The 26,367-nt window shown below is 42.7% G+C and overlaps 2 protein-coding genes across 4 annotated transcripts; both read right to left on the reverse strand.

The window, feature by feature from the left end:
• Nucleotides 1-533: 533 nt before the first annotated feature.
• Nucleotides 534-4,187, reverse strand: LOC311058565 (T-complex protein 1 subunit delta-like; the record flags this gene model as incomplete). The annotated part of the gene is made up of 3 exons (XM_084076028.1): nucleotides 534-756; nucleotides 1,971-1,987; nucleotides 2,589-4,187. 3 exons carry the CDS (start codon nucleotides 4,185-4,187, stop codon nucleotides 534-536), a joined length of 1,839 nt encoding a protein of 612 aa, XP_083932154.1.
• A 2,730-nt stretch (nucleotides 4,188-6,917) lies between these two features.
• On the reverse strand, nucleotides 6,918-15,389 carry LOC311059052 (piggyBac transposable element-derived protein 4-like). Of its 3 annotated transcripts, none has more exons than XM_084076634.1 (7): nucleotides 15,221-15,389; nucleotides 12,654-12,871; nucleotides 11,213-11,381; nucleotides 10,298-10,378; nucleotides 9,328-10,137; nucleotides 8,929-8,994; nucleotides 6,918-8,825 (listed from the first exon to the last, which is right to left on the reverse strand). In XM_084076634.1, exons 2-7 carry the CDS (start codon nucleotides 12,717-12,719, stop codon nucleotides 7,195-7,197), a joined length of 2,823 nt encoding a protein of 940 aa, XP_083932760.1. In that variant the 5' UTR covers nucleotides 12,720-12,871; nucleotides 15,221-15,389; the 3' UTR covers nucleotides 6,918-7,194. The 3 variants fall into 3 exon arrangements, with proteins under 3 accessions (XP_083932760.1, XP_083932758.1, XP_083932759.1); XM_084076632.1 differs by having other exon boundaries at nucleotides 6,918-8,831; XM_084076633.1 differs by lacking the exon at nucleotides 15,221-15,389 and adding an exon at nucleotides 14,593-14,692 and having other exon boundaries at nucleotides 6,918-8,831.
• Between the last annotated feature and the right edge of the window lie 10,978 nt (nucleotides 15,390-26,367).

Consider the following 26,367-nt stretch of genomic DNA (forward strand, 5'->3'; position numbering starts at 1 on the left):
TCTTAAATGTTTTAACGGTGCATGTGATAGTATATATTGCATGTGATAGTACATATTGCATGCACATATAAAAAACTGATTTAAAACGAAATGTGTGTGTGTGTGTGTGTGTGTGTGTGTGTGTGTGTGTGTGTGTGTGTGTGCCAATTCTAATATAGGGTATACGGGTATATGTAGTGAGATACGTGTCTGTGTATCTGTCCTTCCAGAGAACCGTCTGACCGATCAACTTCAAACCATCAAGGGAGTGAAGTGACCAGGTGTCACCGAGGACCCAAGGGAGTGAGGTGACCGGTGTGTGTCACCGAGGACCCAAGGGAGTGTGGTGACAAGTGTGTCAAGGGAGTGAGGTGACCAGTGTGAAGTTGGTCGGCAGGCCTGGATGCATGTCTCTCAGGGCCGTGGGGCTACACCAAACCAAAACGCCCCCTAAACATTATTGCAAAATATCTGTTGCGTTGGCTCGCCCGGCAAATGCACGTGTAGCGCGTGCATTCACATTTTGTTCTTCATGAATCTCAAGAACTGTCCAATCAATCGATTTCAAACTTGCCGTGTGTCGCTGAGGACCCGAGGGAGTGCGGTGCACACAGATCAGGTGTGGCGTCTTGTAAGTTGGAGCTTTGGTCTTTGAGACTGCTTGACACCACGTTCACCTCCTTCTCTGTTTTCTGCTCCTGCCACTCCTCCTGGACTTCTCCATCGTACCTCACCCTCTTTGATGGGACCGGCTTGCCAGCAATATGTGTGGACATCCTAAGAAATGACACAAAGAAATAACTCAAGTTAATTAGCACAAGCATATCGTCTCTGTCGGGTGGAAGCCTCGTATCTCCAAAACTGTTACTTTTCAGGAATAAAATTCTAAAGTAGCAAAAGTAGCAGATCTACAAGCTCAAAACGTGTCACTTCGCGCCCCGTTTCGAGTTTGCGGATCTGCTACTTTTGATGCTTTTGTGTGACGCTGTAGTATGATCAAGCAGGGCGTAGATTTACGGGAAAAAGTTACAATATGGAGATAAGAGGTTTCTACCCGACAACAACGATATGTTGATAATGTGTTGACCACATGAATGTAGCGTCCCTATTCTGGGTCCAACGTTCGGTGAAAATATCGACACCATAGTAGGGGGACTCCAGTTAATGAAGTATTAGTGGTTATGTTAATACAAAAGAATGCACTATATTTCTAAAAATGTTTAAATGTTATCTTACTCACTTTGTCCTATGTGTGTAGTCCTACATTGGGCTTCACTGCTGCAGAAGACTCTGAGCTGCTGTCTGTTGGTCTTAATTTAACAGTTACACCCTCCTAGCACGTTGTTTCTTTGGACACACCTTTGACCGTGCATGCATGTGCATGTGCACGCCAACACACACAGTGAAGATAAAACACAATAGACAGAACGGATGTGAGTTGTGTCTTTGCTATGCATAATTATCAACATTTATGAAGTGTATTATAATGCATTATAAATGTAATTGCATTATAGACCAGACCTTTTTAAAACATAATATCTGAAAAAAGTGTATAAATAAAATAAAATGCTGCGGCTCTAAAAGAAATTAGCACCCCATATATTAAGAAAATACAAGACCATACAAAAAAACAAGACAACCTAACAGCTGCCAACAAAAATAATTAATCCATATAAAAAAAAGAGACAACTTAACCCATTAAAACTGCATCTGGCACAAAGCGGAAAGCCCCGCACTTCTTATTGAAGGTGATGGGCTAACACAGTGGTTCTTAAAGTGGGGTTCAGGGGGACCCTCAGGGGGTTCCAAATGGACCCTTGCAGGTCTGTAACTCTGAGAGTGTACAAATGAAACCATAAGGGTCCATTTGGTTCCATTTGTACACTCTCAAAGGTATGGGGGTTCTTGAAATAAAAAGATTTCAGGAGTGGACACCAACATTAGAACATTTAAATTAAAGCCTTTTTCCTCGTCTGTCCTCGCAGCTGCACCTCCTGGTCTCCAGCAACTGTAAAATAGGAACACAAAAATGTTAAATATCTCTTAAAAAACAATTCGATAACTTACCTGTTTCTTCATAGTAATTGATAGATTAGTATAGGATAGATTACCCGTTTATCATACTGTGTACAAATAGAACAGCATTTTTGGTTCAAACTTTTACGAGTACATTTTTTTAAGGTTAGCTGGGGAACCCCTGGAGCCCCCTCAAGGACCCCTGGGGGTCCCCAGACACCACTATGAGAACCATTGTCTCCAGGTGCACCTCCTGAAACCTCTGTAGCCTCAACCTTCACTGCTTTGGCTACTTTCTTTGAAGGGGATTTGTTGTAGGTTGGTTCTTGTCTTGTTCTTGTAATCTATGTATTTTTAAAACAGCAAAAAACATATTTTTTTATTTTAAAACATTGTGTTTTTATGTTGTTAATAAAGAGGACACCGTGGACCCCCACCGTGGACCCCCCCAGAAGAGAAGATTTATGTAAAAAAAAAATGCATAAAATTATTCAAAATATTTCAAACATTGTTGAGATTATTTTTTGCCAACAAATACAGTTTTTCTGAAAACTTAGCAAGGTCCTTGCTAAAAACAGAAGCTCTTAAAATACGGTCCCCACCACATCGTCGATTTTGAGGATGCTGCGCACCGTCTCCGTGGACAGAGTCAGAGCGCTGATGGACACCAGCAGAGGCTGAACCACCTGCTCCTCCAGCATGTTGGAGATGCCGCCCTTGCGGACATTGATGCCGGCGCTCTTCTCCCCCTGGGCGTGCCTGTTGCGGAGCTCCGTGACAGTCGATATGGGGTTCAGCCCGGCATTCTCCGCCAGCGTAGAGGGGATCACCTCCAGGGCGTCGGCGTAGGCGCGCACGCAGTAGGCCTCCATTCCCGCCAGGGTGCGGGAGTACTCTGCCAGCCGGTAGGCCAGCTCGATCTCTGGGGCCCCGCCACCGGCGATCAGAGCCTTCTTCTTGACCAGGCAGCGGATGACACACAAGGCGTCGTGGATGGAGCGCTCAGCCTCGTCAATCACCAGCTTGCTGGAGCCACGCACCACGATGCTTACAGTCTTACCGGGACTGGCGCAACCTGTGATCTTGACCAGCTTGCCAGAACCATCCAGACTCACCTCTTCTGCCGACTCGGCTGTGCCCAGCATCTCTGGTGTGAAATGGTCGATGTGGGCGACGGGCTTGGTGCCAATAGTCTTGCAGATGAACTCAATGTGCTCCCTCTCAATGTCCTTGATGACCATGATCTTCATTTTGGTGAGGAAATGCACAGCCAGGTCACTCAGTGCATCTCTGAGGATAGACTTCTGGATGAGCAGGACGTTGCAGCCTGCCTTCTTAATGTTTTTGCACAGGTTGAGGGTGTAGGTGCGCTCCTCTCTCAGCACGCGGTCCATCTGGACATAGTCTGACACCACAATCTGGTTGTCCATGTCTGTTTTGGGAGCAGACAAGCAGAACTGGATCAGGCCGATCTTTGCCTTCTCCACACGGTGAACGCCAGTGACCACCTTCTGTGTCAGCACCAAACCATCAACAAGCTCACAGTCATCAATGGTCCCACCAAGCTTCTTGATAATGCGGATGTCATGCAGGTCCACGTTGGTAGCAGTGGCTGGGTCTATAACCCTCATCATGGCGTCTACGCTCATGGGCGCCAGGAGCTTGGAATACTGGGATACCACCTTGGAGCAGAGAGAGGTGGTGGCGCTGTTGATCAGATTCTGACGGTCACTCAGCTCCACCGGTGAGCTCATGTCCGTCAGCACCTCAACCGCCTTGTCCACGGCTTTCTGGAAGGACTCTGAGATGATGGTCGGGTGAATGCCCTTCTGGAGCAGTTTGGAGCAGGCATTTTCAAGCAGGGCTCCAGCAATAACCACCACAGAGGTTGTGCCATCACCAGCCTCAATATCCTGGGCTTTGGACAGCTCTACCAGCATTCTTGCTGCAGGGTGGAGCACCTGCATCTTTTTCAGGATAGTGGCACCATCATTGGTAATGGTCACATCACCTTTCCCATCCTGGATCATCTTATCCATGCCCTTGGGCCCAAGGCTGGTTCTGATGGCATCTGCGATAGCTTTCGCTTGAGATATATTATTGAACCTAATCTGGGCAGGCTTGTCGCGGTCCACATACGCCCCTAATTTATTTCCACCCTGGGCTTTCGGCGCTATTTTTACTTCAGGCATCACTACTTATATTTGTTAGGAACTTTAATGTAGATGAGGATAACTATATCACAAAGAGTCCGGTCAGCTATAGATAGGTTACAATTTGGGTTACAGAAGGACCTACAGCGACTATTCGTTTAAAGGTGCTGTTGGACGTAGTTATATGCCTTTATAACTGGCCATGACGTAAACAAAGACGTTGCCCAAATATGGACTAGCCTACCGGTTAGCCTATGACGGATGCGTGGTAGGCGGAAGTGTCGGAACAAACCAAACACAAATATTATATTTTCAAACATGCCCACTAACTGTAAAAGCCACGCCAATGTCACCCATTTCCCACATTATCTTCATATAATTGGTCCTCACTAATGCTCATAAGATGGTCTACTCACTCTGTGTCTCTTTGGTCGGCTGTGGACAGTTCAGAAACCTGTATAGGCCTTTATAGAGCACCGAAGTCCTGACGTCACTACCAGTAGAGGGCGCTTTTCAGCATGTTCGTGGCTTTACTTTTTGTGTCGATATCCTCATTGGGGAATCTTAGATCGCTTTGTATAAGAACTGTGTTCCAAAAATAAACACACCACCCCGGCGATTTTACTCATATGGATATAAAGCATCGACTGAAGGTGTAGATGTACACATTTACCCAAAGAGTAACACAATATAAACACTAGAAACGAGTTAAACAACCCAAAGACTACATTTCCCATGAACGCGGCTGCTGCAGGGACAGTGATATCAGACCCGGAAGTAGTAGTTCTTAAGACTTTTAAGGCAGAATTCATTCCATTTTCGCCAGAAACAGGCTGTATCAAATATGAATGAATATCATAAACGCAGAGCCATCCCCCCTGACAAAAACGCCGGGGAGGTGTGCTTATGTTTGAAACACAGTTCTTATATGATGTGATTAAATATTCCCAAATTTAAACACAAAAAATAAAGCCACGAAACCATGAAACAGTGCCCTCTAGTGGCAGTGACAACAGACTTCAGTGCTCTATTATTATTAACATTAGTGTTATTCTTTGTAATATATGGTTCTGTTATTTTGAGTTGTCACCCATTTTCAACCTATCTTCATATAACTGGTCCTCACTAATGATCATTATAAGATAAGAGACACCATTTCGGTCTAGTATGTCTAAAAGGAGGGTTGTGGACAGTTAAGGGACGTGATATCTCTATGCAGAGCAGCCATATTGGATATATGGTATATCATTTATGACTACATTTAAAGTTTTCGTTTTTTCGTATATTAATGCCCTACTTTGTCATACTACAGTGTAACACAAAGATAGCAGAAATAGCAGATATACAAGCTCACTATGTGTCACTTTGTGAGCTTGCAAAGCCAAGTGGTTAAGTGTGTTTCATTTTAAGCCACAGTGAAAAGCATTAACAAGAGCTTGTGACAAAAATAATAACTACATTGGATCCCAGGTTCTTTTTTCCCTATTTCCTGAAAAGTAACGGTTTTGGACATACCAGGTTTCCACTCAACAGTGACAGCAGTGTTTCTCCATGTACCCCTAGAGGTACACAAAGGAACTACAGGGGTTACATGAGGGAAATTGAACCATTTGTTTTGCTGTTATGATTAATGATAAAACATTGACAAAATGTGTGTGAACCTGCTGATCTATGGTGTAAAACCAAATTAATGAAAAGACATGTCGAGCACAACTGATACTGAATAAAAAGCAATACTTATTTGCACATTATTTGAACATATTTACATCAAGTGGACTTACTGTTGATTTGTGGAAGATTTAATTTCCCCAACATTTTATGTAGGAAAAAAACTACTTCTAGTAAACTAGAAAAAGTGAACCTCAGAGCACAGGTCTCCGCCAGGTCAGGTACGTTAATGTGGCCTCCGGGTGGCGCTATAATAGGCCAATGTGAAAAGGGTGCCTAAACCATTTGTGATTAATTTCATTGTTGGTGTATTTGTTGCTGATGTGGGCCTTATTATCCCGATTTCTCAAAACATTTCAACTGGACTTACTGAAATGTTATGGTCACAGTTTAAAATACATTTGCTCAGGAGGCACTAGCTGCAACTCTTTCACAACATTCCGTATTTGTAATTTATACGTTTATTTGGAAGGGACAGCGGATATTATTGAACACCACACATACAATGCTGTGTAAATACACTAGATTTTGTAAAAATGCTAATTTCCATCTGCAGTCCCCATACAGAAAACAAGCAACATTAAAAAAAAGAGCACATATAAACATTACTGAAAGGGTACAAACCTAGTTTTGATCTAAAATACAAGACACTAATAAAAAAAAAAATATATTTTAGCCTATTTAAAAATGTTCACGTTTGATTGTCCTTTTAGTTCGACCTTAAAAGGTGTAAACTAAAGGATGGACACTCTCTGTAATGTTATTTGCTATACAAAAGGTTGGTCTTTATTGATTCATATAGCATCATATGCTTGCTATGGTTTTCTTTTGTGGTTTCCTGAGCAAAATAGTCTAACCATGTAAAGGGGTAACCTGACACCGTCAAATGAAGAAGCTTGCGACACAACTTTGTACCGCCCTCATCTGGCTAGTCAGGTTAGTAAAGGGGGGACTTGGAATAAGAAATCAGGGAAAGGGTAAAAAAAGTCTGAGAACCACTGTTGTATAAAGTATGGCCCAACTTTTGTGGGTAACCGGCTCATAACATTTCTTTGTGCCAATTAATCCACGGAAGCAAATGGAGATAATAGAAATACTGTCTGCATTTGGTATGGTTTATTGGACGATTTACATACATTCATTTATTTTTCAGGCATTTTCTCCCTCTTTAGTCAATCCTCCATATCGTCTGTCGGGTGCAAACCTCATGTCCAAACTTAGTTTTCAGGATTCAAATTCAAAAATAGCAAGTAGTAGAGCTTGTAGATCAGCTACTTTTGATGCTTTTGTGTGACGCTGCAGTATGATCATGCAGAGCGTTAATTTACGAAAAAACACAAAGTTAAAATATGGAGATAAAGAGGTTTGTGCCCGACAGCTATGTCCCTGTTGCTGTTAACTCCTGCTGTTGGACTGTGGAGGGTTTTTTCTCTTTATTTTTTACAGCATAGTCTATCTTTGTGTGGTACAGTATGAAACATTCCCCCTTGTGTAAGGGGACACAACAGGATTTACACTGGTACCTCGTCTCCCTCCGCTGCGCATTTTTGGAACAAACTCTGCAGCGCTTAGATGGTCGCTGCTTTTTAAAGGTGGGCAGAAGCGGAACAAGTACATGGGCTGCCATGTTGGTAGACAGCCTGCTCTCAGGGTCAGTCTTAGGTGCCCTAGGATTGTGTTCACCCTCACCCCCAGCATGTCTCGGGCTGGTCCATGACCCCGAGACACTTTGAATGAATGACTCAAGACATTTGCAGTTGCCCTGTGGGTTTTTAGCTTTGTAAATCACAAAAGCATTGAACAAACTAATCTCAAACAGATAGGCAACAAATTTGTTTGTCCACTTGTTTGACTTCCTTACAAACGGGTACATGATGTTCTGGTCCAGTTTATCAACTCCATTCATTGACTTATTGTGTTCTACAATGCACGCAGGCTTCTCTTTTGAAATGTTATCTCTCTGGCCCATCTCATTCTGGTGGAATGTTGTAACCATTCTGACTATAGTTTTGTCCCGCCATGCCAAGACCATCACTCTGTCATTGTGACGCATGATTCTTCCCCCAATGCCCAGGTCAGAAATTGAAACATATCGAATGGCTGGTGGTTCACCTCGGTTTTTTCGAAGTGTACCACAGACATGGGTCTTTAAATCAAGTAGACGCGCACACAATTTTACAGAATTATAAAAGTTATCCATGAACAATCTATAGCCATAACCTGCAAGGCCACCAAGGAGAGAGACAACTGTGTCAGCTAGGGCAGCAGGTTCTCCACAGTAGGGCTTCATGTTGTAACAGTACCCGGTCTCAGAATCGCAAAGTATGTAGGATTTTATGCCATATTTGACAGGCTTTTGGGGATTGTAAACTTTGAAATTTAGGCGCCCACGCCATAGAAGCATACCTTCGTCAATGCAAATGTTTGTGTTTGGTTGATACATTTCACGGAATTTGGAGACCAAATAATCTAAGACTGGGCGAACTTTGTACATCTTGTCAGTACCATCGTTTGATACACCGTTATCATTGAAGTGAAGAAATTTCGATATAATTTGATACCTGTTTCGTGCCATGGTCTTGTTGAAGTACGGGGTAGCCATTATCTCATCCGTAGACCAATACATCTCTACCTCAGGCTTGTGAACGATAGCAGTTAGAAAGAAGAGCCCTAGGAAGGTTTTTAGTTCTCCAACTGTGAGAGGTTTCCACGCAAGAACTCTAGAATGTATCCGACTATCACTGACAGTTCCTGCATACATGTTAGTCTGATCAACAATGATCTGGAGCAGCTCATCAGTCAGGAATAACTCAAGAAAGTCAACCGGTTGGTCTGAATCAAGAGTAGCAGCACCATTGAGAGGTCCAGGATCTGCAGTGAAAGGAATGTCTTCTGGCTGCCAATTCATTTCATGCCACTCAGGAGGATCTGCAGCTGGAAAGCTTCCGGCGGGCCTGCCACCACACCCACGTTGTGCACCTCTGCCACGTCCTCTGCCACGTCCCCGACCTCGACCTGTAAATTATAGAAATACATAATTACCATAAAATAACATTTTTTTTCATTTGTGTGGTAAGTGTGATGTGCAGAATAATAAGCTTTTTGTTCTTACCTCTATGTTTACTGCCAACAGATGGTAATGTGGCTCTAGACGTTGGCTGTGCCTCCTCCTCCGAGTCTGAAATCACAGTAAGATGTTGGTAGTTTGGTAAATATGATGTACAATCAAATCAATTTAGGCATTTAGCAGACGCTCTTATCCAGAGCGACTTACAATAAGCACACATGTAATACATCAAATGCAGGTATACATAGTTTCCATGCATCTACTGTCATAGTAAAATACATAGGCTACATCATCATCAAATACATCACATGCATAGATACAGTATAAATACATTCAAATACATCACATGCATAGATACAGTATAAATACATTCATCAAATGCGTAGATACAGTATAAATACATTCATTTCATCTCAAACACGATACAAATGTACGTCTTCTTACCACTGGCATTTTGGATACAGTTGCCCCCCGAGTCCTCCCTCATCGGATGCCATTCTTCATCCGTGTCCAGGTCTTTGTGGCGGTGATCCGAATGATCTGAATCGTGACCGTTTTCCACATAATGACAACGATTTTCCCGTCGTTTTCTCGTACTGCGACGACGATGGGTGCCAGGCCCGTGTTCACTGTTTTCAGGTCTAGTCTGTGTATTACCGGCATCATGGTGAGGATAGCTCGGTAAGGTTTTACTGTTTTCAGGTCCAGTCTGTGACGTATTACCGGCATCATGGCGAGGATCGGCCGGTAAAGTGTTACTGTTTTCAGGTCTAGTCTGTGTATCAACGTCTTCACGGCGAGGATCGCTCAGTAAGGTTCTTTCACCATCAGTGTCACCGCCAGAGAGCTCGGATTCAGTCATGGGTAGCAAGTTTCCTTCATCATCAGTGTCACCGCCAGAGAGGTCGGATTCAGTATCAGAAAGGTCGGATTCAGTCTCGGATAGCAAGTTTTCTATAACACTAAACCTCATAGTTTCTTCCAGTGTATGCTGCTGAACGCTGCTCATCCCCTGCAGAGGTTCTAGATTCAACTGGACCGGACTGGGGCTACTGTCCTGCTGTTCCTCTTTAATCTGTGGAGGGCTGCGGAGGGCTATTGTCTGTGGAGGGCTGCGGAGGGCTACTGTCGGTGGAGGGCTACTGTCCAGCTGTTCCTCTTTAATTTCTGGAGGTTCTAGTTTCACCTGGACCAGACTGGGTCTCCAGCCTCCTGACCAAACCTCGTCTTTAAACACAGGAAGGGGTGAGGAATCTAGAAGGAGAGAGGAGGTAGTGTCAGCACAGAGACCAACTCAGTGTGTGTGTGTGTGTGTGTGTGTGTGTGTGTGTGTGTGTGTGTGTGTGTGTGTGTGTGTGTGTGTGTGTGTGTGTGTGTGTGTGTGTGTGTGTGTGTGTGTGTGTGTGTTACTCACAGCCTGCCTCAGTGATGGTGCCTTTGTCCAGGCCAGTGGGGGGCATTGTAACATTTCCTCCTCCTCCTGTGCTGATGTGACCTTTTGTGAACAATAATTAAAAAGCAAACAAACCCTTAATCACTTAAATCCTAATTTCAAAAATAGCATAGAATCTACAAGGTCACAACACGTTTCACATGGTGCTTTCATCATGATGATGGACAATTATTTTTTGCACTTAGCAGTAGCACACCTAGTGACCGCACCCATCAACTGAAACCGATGTGAGTGACCACCGCGACCCCATTCAAGGCGCTCTCTGTGGGTTTCACTTACAGTACAGTAATGTTGATGCCAATACATTTTCACTCTTACTCAGATAAAATGTAGATTTATGAAATACATAGGAGTTAGGAGTTAACCCCCAACCCCATTTGAGCTCATTGTGTGCCTGAGGTGTTTATCTGCCCCCCCCCCCCCCCCCCCCCCCTCCCCCTCAGACCCCCAACTTGCAGCTAAGAATTCTGGGATACCTGTGAAAAGCTTGGGACTTAAAGAGCCGTTTTCTCAAGTCTCTGCATCTGTGCAAGACATCACTCTGTAAGCCATATCTCCGAAACTGGTGGGTCAAACTGCACAACCAATATGTCAATTTGTATATACGATTCTCTGCTTTCATATGACAAGAGAAAACTAAACTGAAAAAAGCCTTGATTACTGGCTCCTTGTCAAATGGGGGTTTGTGGTCAAATACACATTATACACATTTGGGGGTCCTTGACATGAACATTTTTGAGAACCACTGGTTTAAACAACATTAGGAAGCAAGCCCAAATAGACAACTACACTTTAGAAACAAGCCCCCCCCCCCAAAAAAAAAACAATATTTGCAAGCGACTTTACAGAAAACCAGAACACTGTTGGTCACTATACCTATGAACATGTCCTGGTCAGGCTCCTTCTTCACACAGTACAAATGGTCAGTCTCCTCCATCTTCACACTGTACGAATGGTCCCAGGTCAATATTGTATCTGGTTCTGTGAACATGTCTCTGGTCTCTATCTTCACAGTCGGGCGTTTCCTCTCATACGTCCTCAGAATCTGATGACCGATAAGACACAGTCAGCAGTGTACAGTAACAAAGTGCATTTACTTTAGTACTGTACTGAAACAGAACAAGGCATGGGTGCCCAGTGCCCAACCCGAGGCTATACTCTGAACACTGTTCCGACCAGTGTTGCCAGACTTTGTGAAAAAGAAAGAAATAAGCAACCAGGTTTAGGAAAACAAGCCCAAAAGAAACGACACATGAGCACTTTAAAAACGTACTGTACACTAGGAATCGTCTGTTTGAAAATAGCAGATCTCAAAATATAAATCTTGGAAAAAGTGACAAATGTGGAATATAACATTTTAACAACACACATCTGTTATGGGGGTTGTCCCTGGCACAAAATATTTTTCAGATGGGGGTCCATGGACAAATACATTCATTTGGGGGGTTTCCTTGACATGGAAATGTTTAAGAACCACTAGTTTAAACAACATTAAGGAAAACAAGCCCAATTAAGCAACTACACTTCAGAAACAAGCCAAAAATAAACAACTACACTTTAGAAACAAGCCGAAATAAAAAGCCCTAAAAAACGCAACTAACCAATATTTACAACTTTACAAAACAACAAGCCCAAAGTCGCTTATGTTACGGGTCCCAGAGTAAAACAGGAAAAACACACAAAACAATGAAATAGACGGTTCTCTTTCCAGAATGCAGCTCTCAATCTGTAGGTTTTTTTGGGGGGGGGGGGGGGGGGGGGGGGCGGGGGTCCCAGATGATTAGCTTAATGTGCTACCTCGTTTTCTCACTCAACACTAAACAAACAAACACACAATATAAGTATATACAGCGTATCAGCACATTTGTTAAGTTACAAGTTTGTGACTTTTAAGACCTTTTTAATATCAAATTGGCCAAATTGTCAATTATGTAAGAAAGAGGCAAGCAATGTAAAAAATAGCCGATCTACAAGCTCACAAGGACTCGAGCAAGGCGTTGTGAGCTTGTAGATCAGCTATTTTCACAATATTTATCCAGAATGCATTTCTCAATCCGTAGGTTTTAGTAAACCCAAACACAAAAAGTAAAAAAACAGCAACCTCTGTTTTTTTTCCTTTGAATTTAACTCTGGGGGGACCGCCCAAAAGACTGTGGAGTTGGCCCGTTTGGTCTGCCCTCAGCCCTCCTCTTCCATTGGGGGCGCCTATGTTTCCATTTCATTCCTACTGACAACATTTCTCCCACGGAACATGGATCGTTTTGGTTATAAGCCCACTTGTTTCTATAATGGAAGAACAAGTTAAAATGTTACTAACTTTCCGTGGTGGCTCCAAGGACGCCATTGTTGAATGAGTTTGGGTTGGTTTCCAGTGAGAACACATTAGAGAGCGAACTCACAGATGTAAATCCCTCCCACTACATTTGATTGGGTAAAGCGCGGCTTGCTTCCTGGTCTCAGGCCCGCCCACATGTAGGCCAATGTTCGCACGTTCTGAATGGCCCTCCCGGCAGATGCAGTAGCGCAGCTCGGAATCTGTTGAGAGATTAACCCAAACCAAACATAATCAAAAATCATGTCTTCACTATACAATTCACTTCTTATCATTTCTGTTTTAGTCTTTGGTTGGGTAGAGTTCAAAATGTTACATTAATCACAACTTCAGTTCACAAAATCTATATTCAAATCACATGAATCCACTTTATCACATATTCACTCTTATTCAATACACTTCCATTGACCCTTGAATCATTAATGACCCCACAAAACCAGAAATTACACTAGTATTGAGCCCTGAGGGACTCCGATTACCCATATGGGGTTTAAGTGGTTAATGTGCACTGTCCCTTTATGTTACTGGTTACCAAAGTGACGATAGACCTCAGTGCTGCTCACAGGAACTGAAATCTAGCTTTGGAATGTTTGTGTTCCACAACATTGACAAAATATATATTATGTAGAAAATGACTTGAGTTGTTGCCCAAAATCAGCATAAAAGTGCATGTTGTCAATGTCATGAATCAAAACACAAATTAAACAAAACCCCATATCAAAACATTGAGTAAAGGAACCCATGCAAACACCCCGTTCTAGCCTTGGATCTTAGAGACCTGTACAAATGCAACATATAAGGTGATTACCCACTTGTCCCAAATGTTAACTTAGCTTATTTAGTCAGCCTGTGGCCATGTTTCCCATTGTAGCCAAACCGGGAGCAGTACTGGCAGCGGACGTAGGGGGGTTTTCCGGGTTGAATGGGAAACATGGCCACAGGCTGACTAAATAAGCGATTTAAACGGGTAGTTTGGCCCAGGACCTAAAATATTATGCTCCGGTCCAAACCTAAAACATCCGTGAGATTTGGAATCTACCATTAGTTTTGGGATACGACGTATACAAAAGGGTAAACAGCGGAGCCTTGGCGGACGTTCGACCGATCCTGGGAGAGGACGACATAGAACCTCATCTCGGAGCTGTATAGCGGAGTGAGAGGTTCTTTATGGAGCTAATGTTAACTAAGTGTCCGGAGTGTGTGTGCAAAGTAAACACCCCGTTCTAGCCTTAGATCGAAACTAACTAAATGATTGGAAATAATTGCCATGTGCCACACAGACATTAACCTTCAGCCCTATATACATTTCGGCCATTTGAAAATAGCAGATCTACAAGCTCGCTTTTATACATTTTATTCATTTGAAAACTTGTGAAATGGGACATTCTGCATAATGAGTACTTTCTACTTTTGGTACTTTAGTACATATTTACGTTTCCCATTGTAGCCAAACCGGGAGCAGTACTGGCAGCGGACGTAGGGGGGTTTTCCGGGTTGAATGGGAAACATGGCCACAGGCTGACTAAATAAGCGATTTAAACGGGTAGTTTGGCCCAGGACCTAAAATATTATGCTCCGGTCCAAACCTAAAACATCCGTGAGATTTGGAATCTACCATTAGTTTTGGGATACGACGTATACAAAAGGGTAAACAGCGGAGCCTTGGCGGACGTTCGACCGATCCTGGGAGAGGACAACATAGAACCTCATCTCGGAGCTGTATAGCTGAGTGAGAGGTTCTTTATGGAGCTAATGTTAACTAAGTGTCCGGAGTGTGTGTGCAAAGTAAACACCCCGTTCTAGCCTTAGATCGAAACTATCATAGATGTATTTTAACGAGTCTGACTTTTACTTTCGTATCTACGAGTCTTAGAGACCACCCACCCATTAACTCATGTACAAATGCAAAATATAAGGTGCTTACCCGCTTGTCCCAAATGTTAACTAGGTGTCCGGCGTGTTTGTGCAATGTAATAGTCCATATTTTTAAATAAAAATGTGTTTTAATCCCGTCTGTGGCCAATTCTGTCGGCGGTAGTGACGGGGCGCATTCGGCGAAAGCCGGAATTACACTCAATGTAAACAGGAAGCAAACGAGGGGGGTGGGAATGGCGTTCGGCCACAGACGGGATTAAAACACTTCTTTATTGAAAAATATGGACAAATGCATCGCAAATACACGCCAGTCACCTAGTTAACATTTGGGGCAAGCGGGTAAGCACCTTATATTTTGCATTTGTACATGTTCGGAGAAATACGGGCTTTACTGGTTAAATTCCATGGCAAAATGGGGGGGAGGTGGTCACTCTCGTAGATATAAAAATGTAAAAATCGATCAAATACATCTACGATAGTCTTGATCTCAGGCTATAACCGCGGCATTTAGGCACACAATGGCGTCACCCATAGAAAGTTTCATTCAAACTTTCCTTCACTTTAAGACGTCAACTTTAAACACTCATTTACACACTGACATTTAGCGAATTCTAGCTAATCGTGTGTAAAGCCTGCTCTTACGAGGTAGATTGTTAGTTTGTTTACATTGTACTGACCTGAGTAAAACAGCCAAAACACACGGAACAATGAAAAAGACTCGGCGGTACCCCTCGTGGCTCAAGTTAGCTTGCGATGGCGCGCCTCTGTCGCGGTCAAAAACTATACTCTATCGGCGAAGAAAGATTGTCCGCAGTTGTTGTTAGCCTCGTTCCCAGTCCTGCCTTACATACTACTCATCTGTTTAGCTACTGCGAGGACAAAATGAGTTGTTGTTGAAGACGAGAGGCAGTTCCGCGTGCGTCATAGAAGCAGGCGTGTTTTTATTGTGGACGACAGGCAGTTCCGCGTTCGTCACAGAAGCGGGGCGTGGTTATAGATCCCTTAACACATTGCTTCTCAAAGTGGGGTCCGGGGACCCCCAGGGGTCCTTGAGGGAGTTCCAGGGGGTCCCCAGCTAAATGATAGATTAGGCACCAAATTGACAAAAAGACCTTAGGGTCCATTTGGTTCCATTTGTCCACTCTGAGTTAAATTGACATAGATTCTACAATATAAATTGCGGTCCAAGTGATAGAAATGCCATTAAATGGGGGTCTGTAGCCCTAATGCATGTCAAACTGGTGATCCTTCAAATAAAAATGGTTGAGAATCACTGCTAGAGCCGTAAAAAATCTTCTCTTATGGGGGTCCCTGGCATATCTTTTGAAATGGGGGTCCGCGGGCTAATAAAAAGTTTGAGAACCACTGCCTTAACAGACAACGTCACACTGATAATAACCCGTATGCGCGCGCAGGCCGGCAACAAATGAAACCCATTCTGCCATGTTTCACTAGGATGAAAAGGTTGAATGAACTGAAACCAGCACACCCCAAAACAACATGTTGGGAATTGATTACATGAAACAATCACCTGGCTGTGGATCCAGTCTCAACAAAATAATTGGCACAAGCACAAAGCTTTAGTATGTTGCCACAAGCGCCCATATTATTCCTCACTTTGTTAGTGCAATATTAATTCACATGCAGTATTATTACTGGCTTGAACTTTTTTTACAGCATGAAATGTAAACAGTAACAAAACAAAATGATTGGAAATAATTGCAATGTGCCACACAGACATTAACCTTCAGCCCTATATACATTTCGGCCATTTGAAAATAGCATGAGTACTTTCTACTTTTGGTACTTTAGTACATTTTAATGCCAGTACGTTTGTACTTTTACTGAAGTAAATTTTGAATTCCGGACTTGTAAGAGTATAAGTAAGTATGTAAGTAAGTAAAAATGGAAGAAAACATTGCTTTTACAAAACAAAACTCCCAATTAGTCGTGACGTTACGTTTTTAAACAAATCATACTTTTAAAAGCAGTGGTTCCCAAACTGGGGGTCCCCGAATGATTGGGGGGGTCCAGATGATTAGCTTAGTGCACCATTGTTTTCTCACTCAACAGTAAACAAACCAGCATACAGTGTATAGCCTATACAGAGTATCTGCACATTTATAAAGTTACAAGTTAATGACTTTAAAGACCTTTTTAATATCAAATTGGCCAAATTGTCAAATATTATGTATGAAAGAGGCAAACAATGTCAAAATAGCCAAGCTCATAACACCTCGCAGTGCGAGGCGTTGTGAGCTTGTAGATCGGCTATTTTCACAACATTTATCTGTGGAACCGAGATGTGATGCCTACAATTCCAAGTGGTAGTGTTATGGCAATATTAGACCGTCATATATTTATAATTTCTTGATTGTATATCACAAGTTGCCATTTCTTCACACCCACTGTTGTGGGTCTTTACAGGGGGGCCACAGGGAGGGGCCTGAACAGGGAGTAAGACACCTCCTTTGTGTTGAATCAACCATTTTGATCAAGCTAATGAAGCTATGTAAAAGGCCTATCGTTTCTTGCTGGGCCTGGCTTCAGTGGCTTGGGAGAGAGGTGTAAAAACACTGAGAAAAGATATGAGAGGGACTTCTTTTAAAGAGAGTTTGGGGACACCACACAGGGTGAGCATTGGAGTGAGCTCAGGGTACAGGCCCTCTTGGGCTGTGGGGGGGACAGGACATTCAAGAGAAACATGCTAGTTTTTGATGCTGTTGGATTCAAAAATCATTTCTTATCAGCTTCACCTCCACTGGATATAAATTATTTCCATAACACTTGTCAGGGTGGGGGTCCCCAGTTCAAATATTTTGGGGGTCAGGCCCTGAAACATTTGGGGCCCCTTGATTTATAGCATCACCTATTCATAACTGGGTTACATGTGTATTGGTTACATGTATGTATATACATACAGTATATACAGACTTTTAAAGATGTTGCCGCATGGTAAAACTCCTACAGTCTCAAAGCTACTAGCAATAGACCGCAAAAAAAGCTTCTTTCCACGTACAATCAGGTACATGAATGATCTGACAAGAACCAGAAAGAACCAAGGCAAAGGGAAATGTTAAGCTGCTGCCCCGCCCGCCCAACCATCCATCCTTTTCTTGCACTACTAAACTGAACTGCACCTGCTTTACCTTATCTGCTGTATATAGAATACTGTGAAGTTGTTTACACAAAGGTAGATGTGGCAGCTACTGAAGAAAAAAAAGCTGGTGGTGTATACAACATACCAAGTTCTCTTTATTCTTACGCACACGTACATTTGAAGAATTGATGATGCTCTTTGTATTCTCTTTTTGCACTTTAAATCTTTTTACGTTTTCTATTGTGACCGGGCCGTGGCCCGGGTTTGGTTTAGAAGTTTTAACTTACAGACAGTTTAACTACTCAAAACTGAACAGATTCATAATACCACATGTGACAATAAATGGGACTGCGACAAGGATTTTCCCCCAAGATTACAATGTTTTTTATTCAACAATTCATCAATAAATAAAAGTACTTTATTGTATGGTATGGTTTAATATATAAAAATAGATGCTATATACTCTTGATACACTACTAAAAAAAATGCAATTAGAAAAGGGAAAGAAAGTACCACAGGATGGTAGGCTGTAGCCACAAGGAAGGGCAGGGAACTATGGCCTAGCACGACTAGGTGCTCTCTACACACACACACACACACACACACACACACACACACACACACACACACACACACACACACACACACACACACACACACACACACACACACACACACACACACACACACACACACACACACACACACACACACACACACACACACACACACACACACACACACACACCTTAAGAGAAGCTCTTAAGCTCCTCCTAAAACTGCCTATTGTACATATTCTTGTTTTTCATATACCAGTAACCTGTAAGCTGATTGTATGACGTTCTGCATAGTACTGTATATGTGTGTCTTCTTAAATGTCGTCATGATTTGAGTGCACGGAGATCTCATTTTAAATAAGCCAAGTGCTTTTAGTGGTTCTCAACCTTTTCAGGCTATGACACCCCAAAATAATCATATTTGAACTGGGGGCCCCCCACCCTGATAATCACTTGGAATGTAGGAGTTGAGGCATTACATTTTCGGTTCCACTGATAAATATTGTGATAATAGATTGTAATACAAGCTCACAAAGAGGCATTGTGAGCTTGTAGATCGGCTATTTTCACAATCTTTGCCTCTTTCTTATATCGTTTGGCCAATGTTTGGCCAGTGCACGTGACGTCATTACAATAGAGCTCCACTAGCTCAAAAATCCAATGGCCTTTTTTCTTTTTGAGGTATTAAAAAGGTTTTAAAAGTCCTTAAATTGTCACTTTACTGTCATCTGGGGACTCCCCCGCAATCATGTGGGGACCCCTCTGGGGGTCCCGGCCCACAGGTTGAGAACCATTGTAGAAGAATAGTAATTTACATCAGCAACAAACCAGTTTCTCAAAATGCAATACTTGACATTGGCCACAAGATGTCTCACTTCACCACGAAATGAAGAGGCTTTTATTCATGCTAGAAAATCCCCCAAACCACTTGGCTGCAGTGTGACCATCAAGACCAGTTCACCAAAAAAGTATTTTTTCTATATACATTTTCACTGATACATTTTTTCACAATAACCATTTCACATACAGTAAATGTACGTGTGACCACTTCTCTAAATCAGTGGTTCTGAACCTTTTCAGGCCGTGACCCCCAAAATAATCATATTTGAACAGGGTACCCCCCCACCCTGGAAAGCACTTGGAATGTAGAGATGAGACATTCAATTTAGTTTAACTCGGTTTCACAGATAAATATTGTGAAAATAGCAGATCTAAAGGCTCACAATGCAAGGTGTTGTGAGCTTGTAGCGCTGGCAGAGCCAAGTGGTTAAGTGTGGCTGTGGGTTTCATTTTAAGCCACAGTGAAAAGTATGAACAAGAGATTGTGACTGAAAAAACTTCATTGTAACACAGGTTATTTTTTCCCCATTTCCTGAAAAGTAACATACAAGGTTTCCACGGTCCAACAGTGATATGACAGCAGTGTTTCTCCATGTACCCCTAGAGGTACACAGAGGAACTACAGGGGTTACATGAGGGACATTGAATTTATTTAGCTGTTATGATTAATGATAAAACATTGACAAAATGTGTGAACCTGCTGATCTGTGATGTGTAAGACCAAATTCAAAAACGTGACGAGCACACCTAACTGAATAGAAAGCAGAACTTATTTGCACATTATTTGAACATATGTACGTCAAGTGGACGTACTGTTGGGGCGGGGAAGATTTAGTTGTTCAAACAAATGTTTCCGACATTTATAAAACATGGGACAAAAGGTAAAATTCCAAAACAAGGTGCTCTTCCATACAATTGGGTGACAAAGTTATGTGGCAAAGAAAGGGAAAGACCAGGGCACTCTTGTGGAAAAATTAAAAAGCCTTTATTGTATTGTATGGCTAATGCATAGGCAAGAATAATAAAATATAGTGCACACACATAGTCTAAACTATTGGTGATTCAATTCATTGTTGGCATAATAATAGCAATACTGTCTGCATTTGGTATGGATTATTGGATCAATAGAATTACATACATTCATTTATTTTTCTAACTGCCATTCTTTCCTCAATTTAGTCAATCCTCCATATTGCCTCTGTCGGCTGGAAACCTCATATGTCCAAACGTACTTTTCAGGATTCAAATTTTAAAAATATCAAAAGTAGGAGAGCTTGTAGATCTGCTATTTTTGAGTGACGCTGTAGTATGATCAAGCATAGCGTTAATTTACGAAAAAGCATAAAAAGTTAAAATATGGAGATAAGATGTTTCTGCCCGACAGCAACGCTATGTCCCTGTTGCTGCTAACTCCTACTGTTGGACTGTGGAGGGTGTAGAACAGGGTTCCCAAAAGTTTTTCAGCTCGAGCCTCAAGAGACATTTGGTGTCTCCCCGGGAGCCAAACTTAAAATATATTGTGAATTTGTGACGTGAGCCCTATTTCAAACACAACATTCGGGATAATAAAACAAAATAATAACTTTCTTAATTTGTTGTAGGAAATGCAAAAAAGAAAAGGAAAAAACGATATATAACGGTGTATATTTGGGAAACATTGGTGTAGACAACCACATCTCTCCCCCGATACACGTCAGTCACCAGCGCTGCTTTTTACCAGCCAGTGGGCTTCACTGGCCATGGTGGTTCACGCTATGTTCCAAAGTTCCCCTCATCCACTGAACAGGCACCTCTAATGCAGTGACAAGGACACTCTCCCCTGCTGGCTTCCCAACCACCAAAACTGACAATTATGTTCGCTGGAGCGCTCGGCCATGCCTCCACAGCCAGGAAGCAAACCTGAACAATCTGTTTCTTTAAAGACCCTGTAGACAGCAAGTAAGCCTTTAAGCAGTATTACGTATTAAAACTTTGTCAGACCACAGAATAATATGTTATGAACCAACCAGCCAAATTAGAATGATTTAAAAAAAATATATGAACATAAACATTGGTTTCAAAGACATGAAAAATAAAAGCCAAGGGCTGTGTGTGGGGGGGGGGGGGGGCTGTCCACTGAAGGCAGTGAAATAATTATTTTAGCCAGAAGATGGCGATGCACTTTAAGGTATAGCATCAGAAGATTGGTGTACCTTGGCATAATTCCTAACTACACCACTGATCTGCCATCAGATGACATCATGGACACTCATCTGAGCGTGTTATTAGGTGAGGTGTTTATCCCCGCCCAGAAAACTGCTCTCAGCAAGAAATGCCCAAAACAGGGCATGTCCTGTTTACAGACTCTTTAAATGATATATTTCTGTTTTCTCTCTTATCGTTAAATAGTATTAATATCCATAAGTCCCTTGTGTAACCACCTTCCCCACCAACATACAGTTGGTTTATTCTCACACTGTTTACAGTGGAGATGACTTCCCCTTGGTGTGCATACGCTGGTGTGTCTTCATGGTTTTTGGATCACTGAAACTCTTGCCACATAGTTTACAGTGGAAAGGTTTTGTGTGGGTACGCATGTGATTCTTCAGGTAACATGCGTAAGTGAAACTCTTGTCGCATTTATCACAGTGGAAAGGGTTTTCTCTAGAGTGGCGACATGGCTGACGGAAACTCTTGTCACATGCATTACAGTGGAACCTTTTTTCTCCAGTGTGGGTCTCTAAGTGTCTCTTCAGTTGATACGACTCACTGAAACTCTTGTCACAATGTTTACAGGAGAAAGGTTTTTCTCCAGTGTGGGTACTCAAGTGTCTCTTCAGGTGATATGCCACACTGAAACCCTTGTCACATTTATTACACTGGAACGTTTTTTCTCCAGTGTGGGTCTCTACGTGTTTCTTCAGGCTACTTGACACACTGAAACTCTTGTCACAAAGTTTACAGGGGAAAGGTTTTTCTCCAGTGTGGACTCGCTGGTGTGACTTCAGCTCATTTGACTGACCAAAACTCTTGTCACACTGGTTACAGAGGAAAGGTTTTACTCCGGTGTGGTGATTCATGTGTAGTTTCAGGTGATGTGGCTGACTGAAACTCTTGTCACATTTATTACAGTGGAAAGGTTTTTCTCCGGTGTGGACAAGCATGTGTGATTTCAGGTGACTTGGCACACGGAACCCCTTGTTGCACGTATTACAGTGGAAAGGTTTTTCTCCAGTGTGGACTCGCAGGTGTGTCTTCAGGGCACCGGACTGATTGAAACTCTTGTCACACCGGTTACATTGGAAAGGTTTTTCTCCAGTGTGGACTCGCTGGTGTATCTTAAGGGCACTTAGCCTACTGAAACTCTTGTCACAGCCGTTACAGTGGAAAGGTTTTTTTAAAGTGTCGACACGCTGGCGCGCCTCGGTAAACTGTTGACGATTGAAAGATGCTGGTTTGTCTGTGTCTACTTGTTTCAGGCTGGTTACAGAGCTTATGATTGGCTGATAGGTTGCTGAGGTGAGAGAGAGACAAACAGACAGAGAGCGAGAGAGACAGAGAGAGTCAGGCATAACTAGACATTGATCAACAGTTTCAGACAGGGACCTAGCGTTGAATCTAACTCCTCATTCTCACATTTGTTTTATGTTCTGGTCCACCTCAACCCTTGAAAGATCACATTGTTGCATGAAAATTAAGCACAGTCAAGGGGAGCACAAACACACAATATCACGTGTCACCTCAAATAGCTTCTTTGAAAAAAGAATGTTTATGTTCAAATGACAGATTTCTCTCTAGTGTGAATTGCCACAAACTAAAAATAATGTGTTTAATTTGACTGTATGAGTCCCCATGGCTGAACGTTGTTCATGTGCATCTTCAGATGAGCCTTTTGAGGAAGCTTCTTTTACAAACTGTTAGAATAGATGTAAATATTTTTATTTTATTTACCTGTATCAGTCTTCATGTGTCGTTTCAGATAACTCCCTGTGCGACTACTCATGGATGGAGTTTGTTTTGATGATTTCAGGTTCTGGGACAGCTTGTTGCTCAAAGACAATCGTCGCCCTTCCACATTTGGTGTCTTGTGTGACTTCAGTTTGTTTAAAGCTGACTGACCTTCCCCGGTCTCCTCCCAGTCATTGTCTTCAATGTCAGATTCAGAACAGGGTGAAGTCCACTCATCACTGTCTTCAGTGTCAGATTCAGAGCAGTCTGAACAGAGGAGCTGGTCATCTCTAGTTGGCTGTGATGTTCCACAGTCCTCGACATCAGCTTGTGATTTCATGTGTTCAGTTGACTCATTAGCCTCCTCTGGTCTTTGCAGTAGCTCCTCCTCTTTAATCTGTGGAGGCTCTGGTCCGTCTTGGATCTCACTGGGGCTCCTCTCCTGCTGTTCCTCTTTAACCGGTATCTCCAGAGGTTCTGGTTTTACCTGGACCAGACTGGGGCAGGGGCAACTCTCCTGCTGTTCCCCTTTAATCTGCAGAGGTTCTAGTTTTACCTGGACCAGACTGAGGCAACTCTCCTGCTGTTCCTCTTTAATCTGCAGAGGTTCTAGTTTTACCTGGACCAGACTGAGGCAACTCTCCTCCTGCTCCTCTTTAATCTGCAGAGGTTCTAGTTTCACCTGGACCAGACTGAGGCTCCTCTCTTGCTGTTCAGGGGAAACCTCGTCTTTAAACACAGGAAGGAGTGAGAGATCTAGAAGGAGGAGAGAGGAGGTAACGTCAGCAGAGTCTGTGTGTGTGTGTGTGTGTGTGTGTGTGTGTGTGTGTGTGTGTGTGTGTGTGTGTGTGTGTGTGTGTGTGTGTGTGTGTGTGTGTGTGTGTGTGTGTGTGTGTGTGTGTGCATAAATATAAATGGGGTCATAACTCTCTTGGGGATGCCACACATGCATTAACTTCATCCTTATATACATTTCGGCAATTTTAAAATAGCTGATCTAGAAGCTCACAATGTGTTGTGATGCGATGCATTGTGTGCTATTTTCTAAGCATTTTAATACATTTAAAAACTTGTGAAACAGGACATTCTGCACAATGAGTACTTTCTACTTTTGGTACACTTTAAGTACATTTTAATACCAATACTTTTGTACTTATATTTAAGTAAATGTTTAATTCCGGACTTTTACTTGTAACAGATTATTTCTACATTGCAGTATTACCACTGACTGTACCTGTGAACATGTCCTGGTCAGTCTCTATGGTCTCCGTCTTCACAGTCTGGAACATGTCCTGGTCAGTCTCTATGGTCTCCATCTTCACAGTCTGGAACATGTCCTGGTCAGTCTCTATGGTCTCCATCTTCACAGTCTGGAACATGTCCTGGTCAGTCTCTATGGTCTCCATCTTCACAGTCTGGAGTTTCCTCTCAACCTCGTCCTCTGCATCTGATGACTGATAAGAAGAAACCCACATTCTTTATCGTCTCTGTCGGCTGGAAACCTCATATGTCCAAAACTGTTACCATTCAGGATTCAAATTCAAAAACAGCAAAAGTAGTGGATCTACTAGCTCGAACCGTGGCAGGAAGCGTCAGGTAGTAAAGAATATGGAAAGAGATTTTTGCCCGACAGCAACGTTATGCTCTATCAGTGGTGTACAGTAACGAAGAGCATTTACTTTAGTACTGTACTGAAACAAAAACAATGCATAGCTACCCGGGGCTTCTCTGAATTAACGTTCCCTCTGTAGTTCTGTGTCCCTCCCTCTCTCTCTCTCTCTCTCTCTCTCCTCCGTGCAGAAACACTAATAAACCAATATAAAACCAAAACACAAATTAAAATCTCATTTTCCACCGGTTGACACACCGGAAATAGCTGATCTACAAATTATGTCTTTTGAGCTCGTATACTGGTTATTTACGGTGCACGACACAGCATGCAGCTGTATAAATCAGGTGTTGGCTGGAGTAGCTTAAGCACTTAAACCAGGGGTCTTCAACGTTTTTCCAGGCCAAGGACCCCTTAGCTGAGAGAGAGATGAAGCAGGGACCCCCACTACATATTGGATTCATTGGAACTGTGTGTTTTCAGACATATAACCACTTAAACCCTCAATACTTTGTAAACTTGACCATTGGCTCGGTACTTGCCTGGTCTGCTCTTATTTCCCTGGACACCTCTTCGCCAAAAATAGCCGATCTAGAAGAGCTTGTAGATCTGCAATTTTCGGCTAACGTTCCCCTCAGAATAGGGCTGTGAGGGTTCAGTGGTTAATGTAAAAATCAAGCCCCCATCTCACAAAGATTTGGAAGCCCCCTGCAGTATCTCTGAGGACCCCTTGTTGAAGACCCCTAGCTGACTTAAACCCTACTGTATATACTTAGTTGGCTCTATATTGGTCCCTTCCTGTTTTGGCTCTATACTACATCTCTTTGCCAAAAATAGAAGATCTACAAACTCACAACCTATGGGCCAGGGCCCACTGGCTTACAAGGTTTTACAAGTGGGCCCCCAAATAACTGCCAAATAAACATGCTCTGAAAATGCACAGCCCTCCCATCTGACCACTTAAAGGACGACTTCACCCATTTTCAACCTATCTTCATATAATTGGTCCTCACTGATACTCATGATAAAATGGTACAATTTTTTTCTACTTGGTCTGAGTCTCGTAGGAGGGCCGTGGACAGTCCAGAAACCGTCTACCAGCGACATCATCATTAGGCAGGATTTTTTCCCCCAACAAGATTTCAAGTTTATTATTTAGATTTTTATTAACACGAGAACAATGGCTTCTATAATGGCATTGCAACTTTCCAGGAATAGAAAGCCTGCAGTTTCTATTAGCTTGGATTCCCCATCGATGATGTCACTGGTGGACGGGACACTGAACTGGACCCTCCTCTGAGATACAGACCGAGTAGAAGAAAATGCTACCATTTTATCATGAGCATTAGTGAGGACCAATTATATGAAGATAGGTTGAAAATCGATGAAGTCGTCCTTTAATTAACATGGCAGCTGTGTTATGTGGTCAGATGGGTGGGCCACAAACGCTTCTGAGATTTTCTAGTTGGGAAATGGTTGGGAGCTGCTGGTCTAAATCTACATAGCAACATAACTAAGGGTTAGTCAAAGTCAAGCGTGTATCAGCCGTAACTACAAGCTTTATCAAAAAGGAAAGTAGGTGAGGAGAAGCCTCGTTCCCTTACCGCATCCACACTGCCAACGAGCGAGCGTTCTGACGGTGATAATCAAATATCAATTTGAAGAAAAAAAAATCCAATATAAAGTGTTTGGGGCGGGAGAGTGGTCTGACCAGTAGAGGTCACTGAGCTCACCAAGCTGTTAATGTTTGATTGCTGTAGTATACAACTTAAAGATCGATGAATTAACTTT

This window comes from Gymnoscopelus microlampas, assembly GCF_963454915.1.
Source record: "Gymnoscopelus microlampas genome assembly, chromosome: 13".
Classification (NCBI taxonomy): Eukaryota; Metazoa; Chordata; class Actinopteri; order Myctophiformes; family Myctophidae; genus Gymnoscopelus; species Gymnoscopelus microlampas.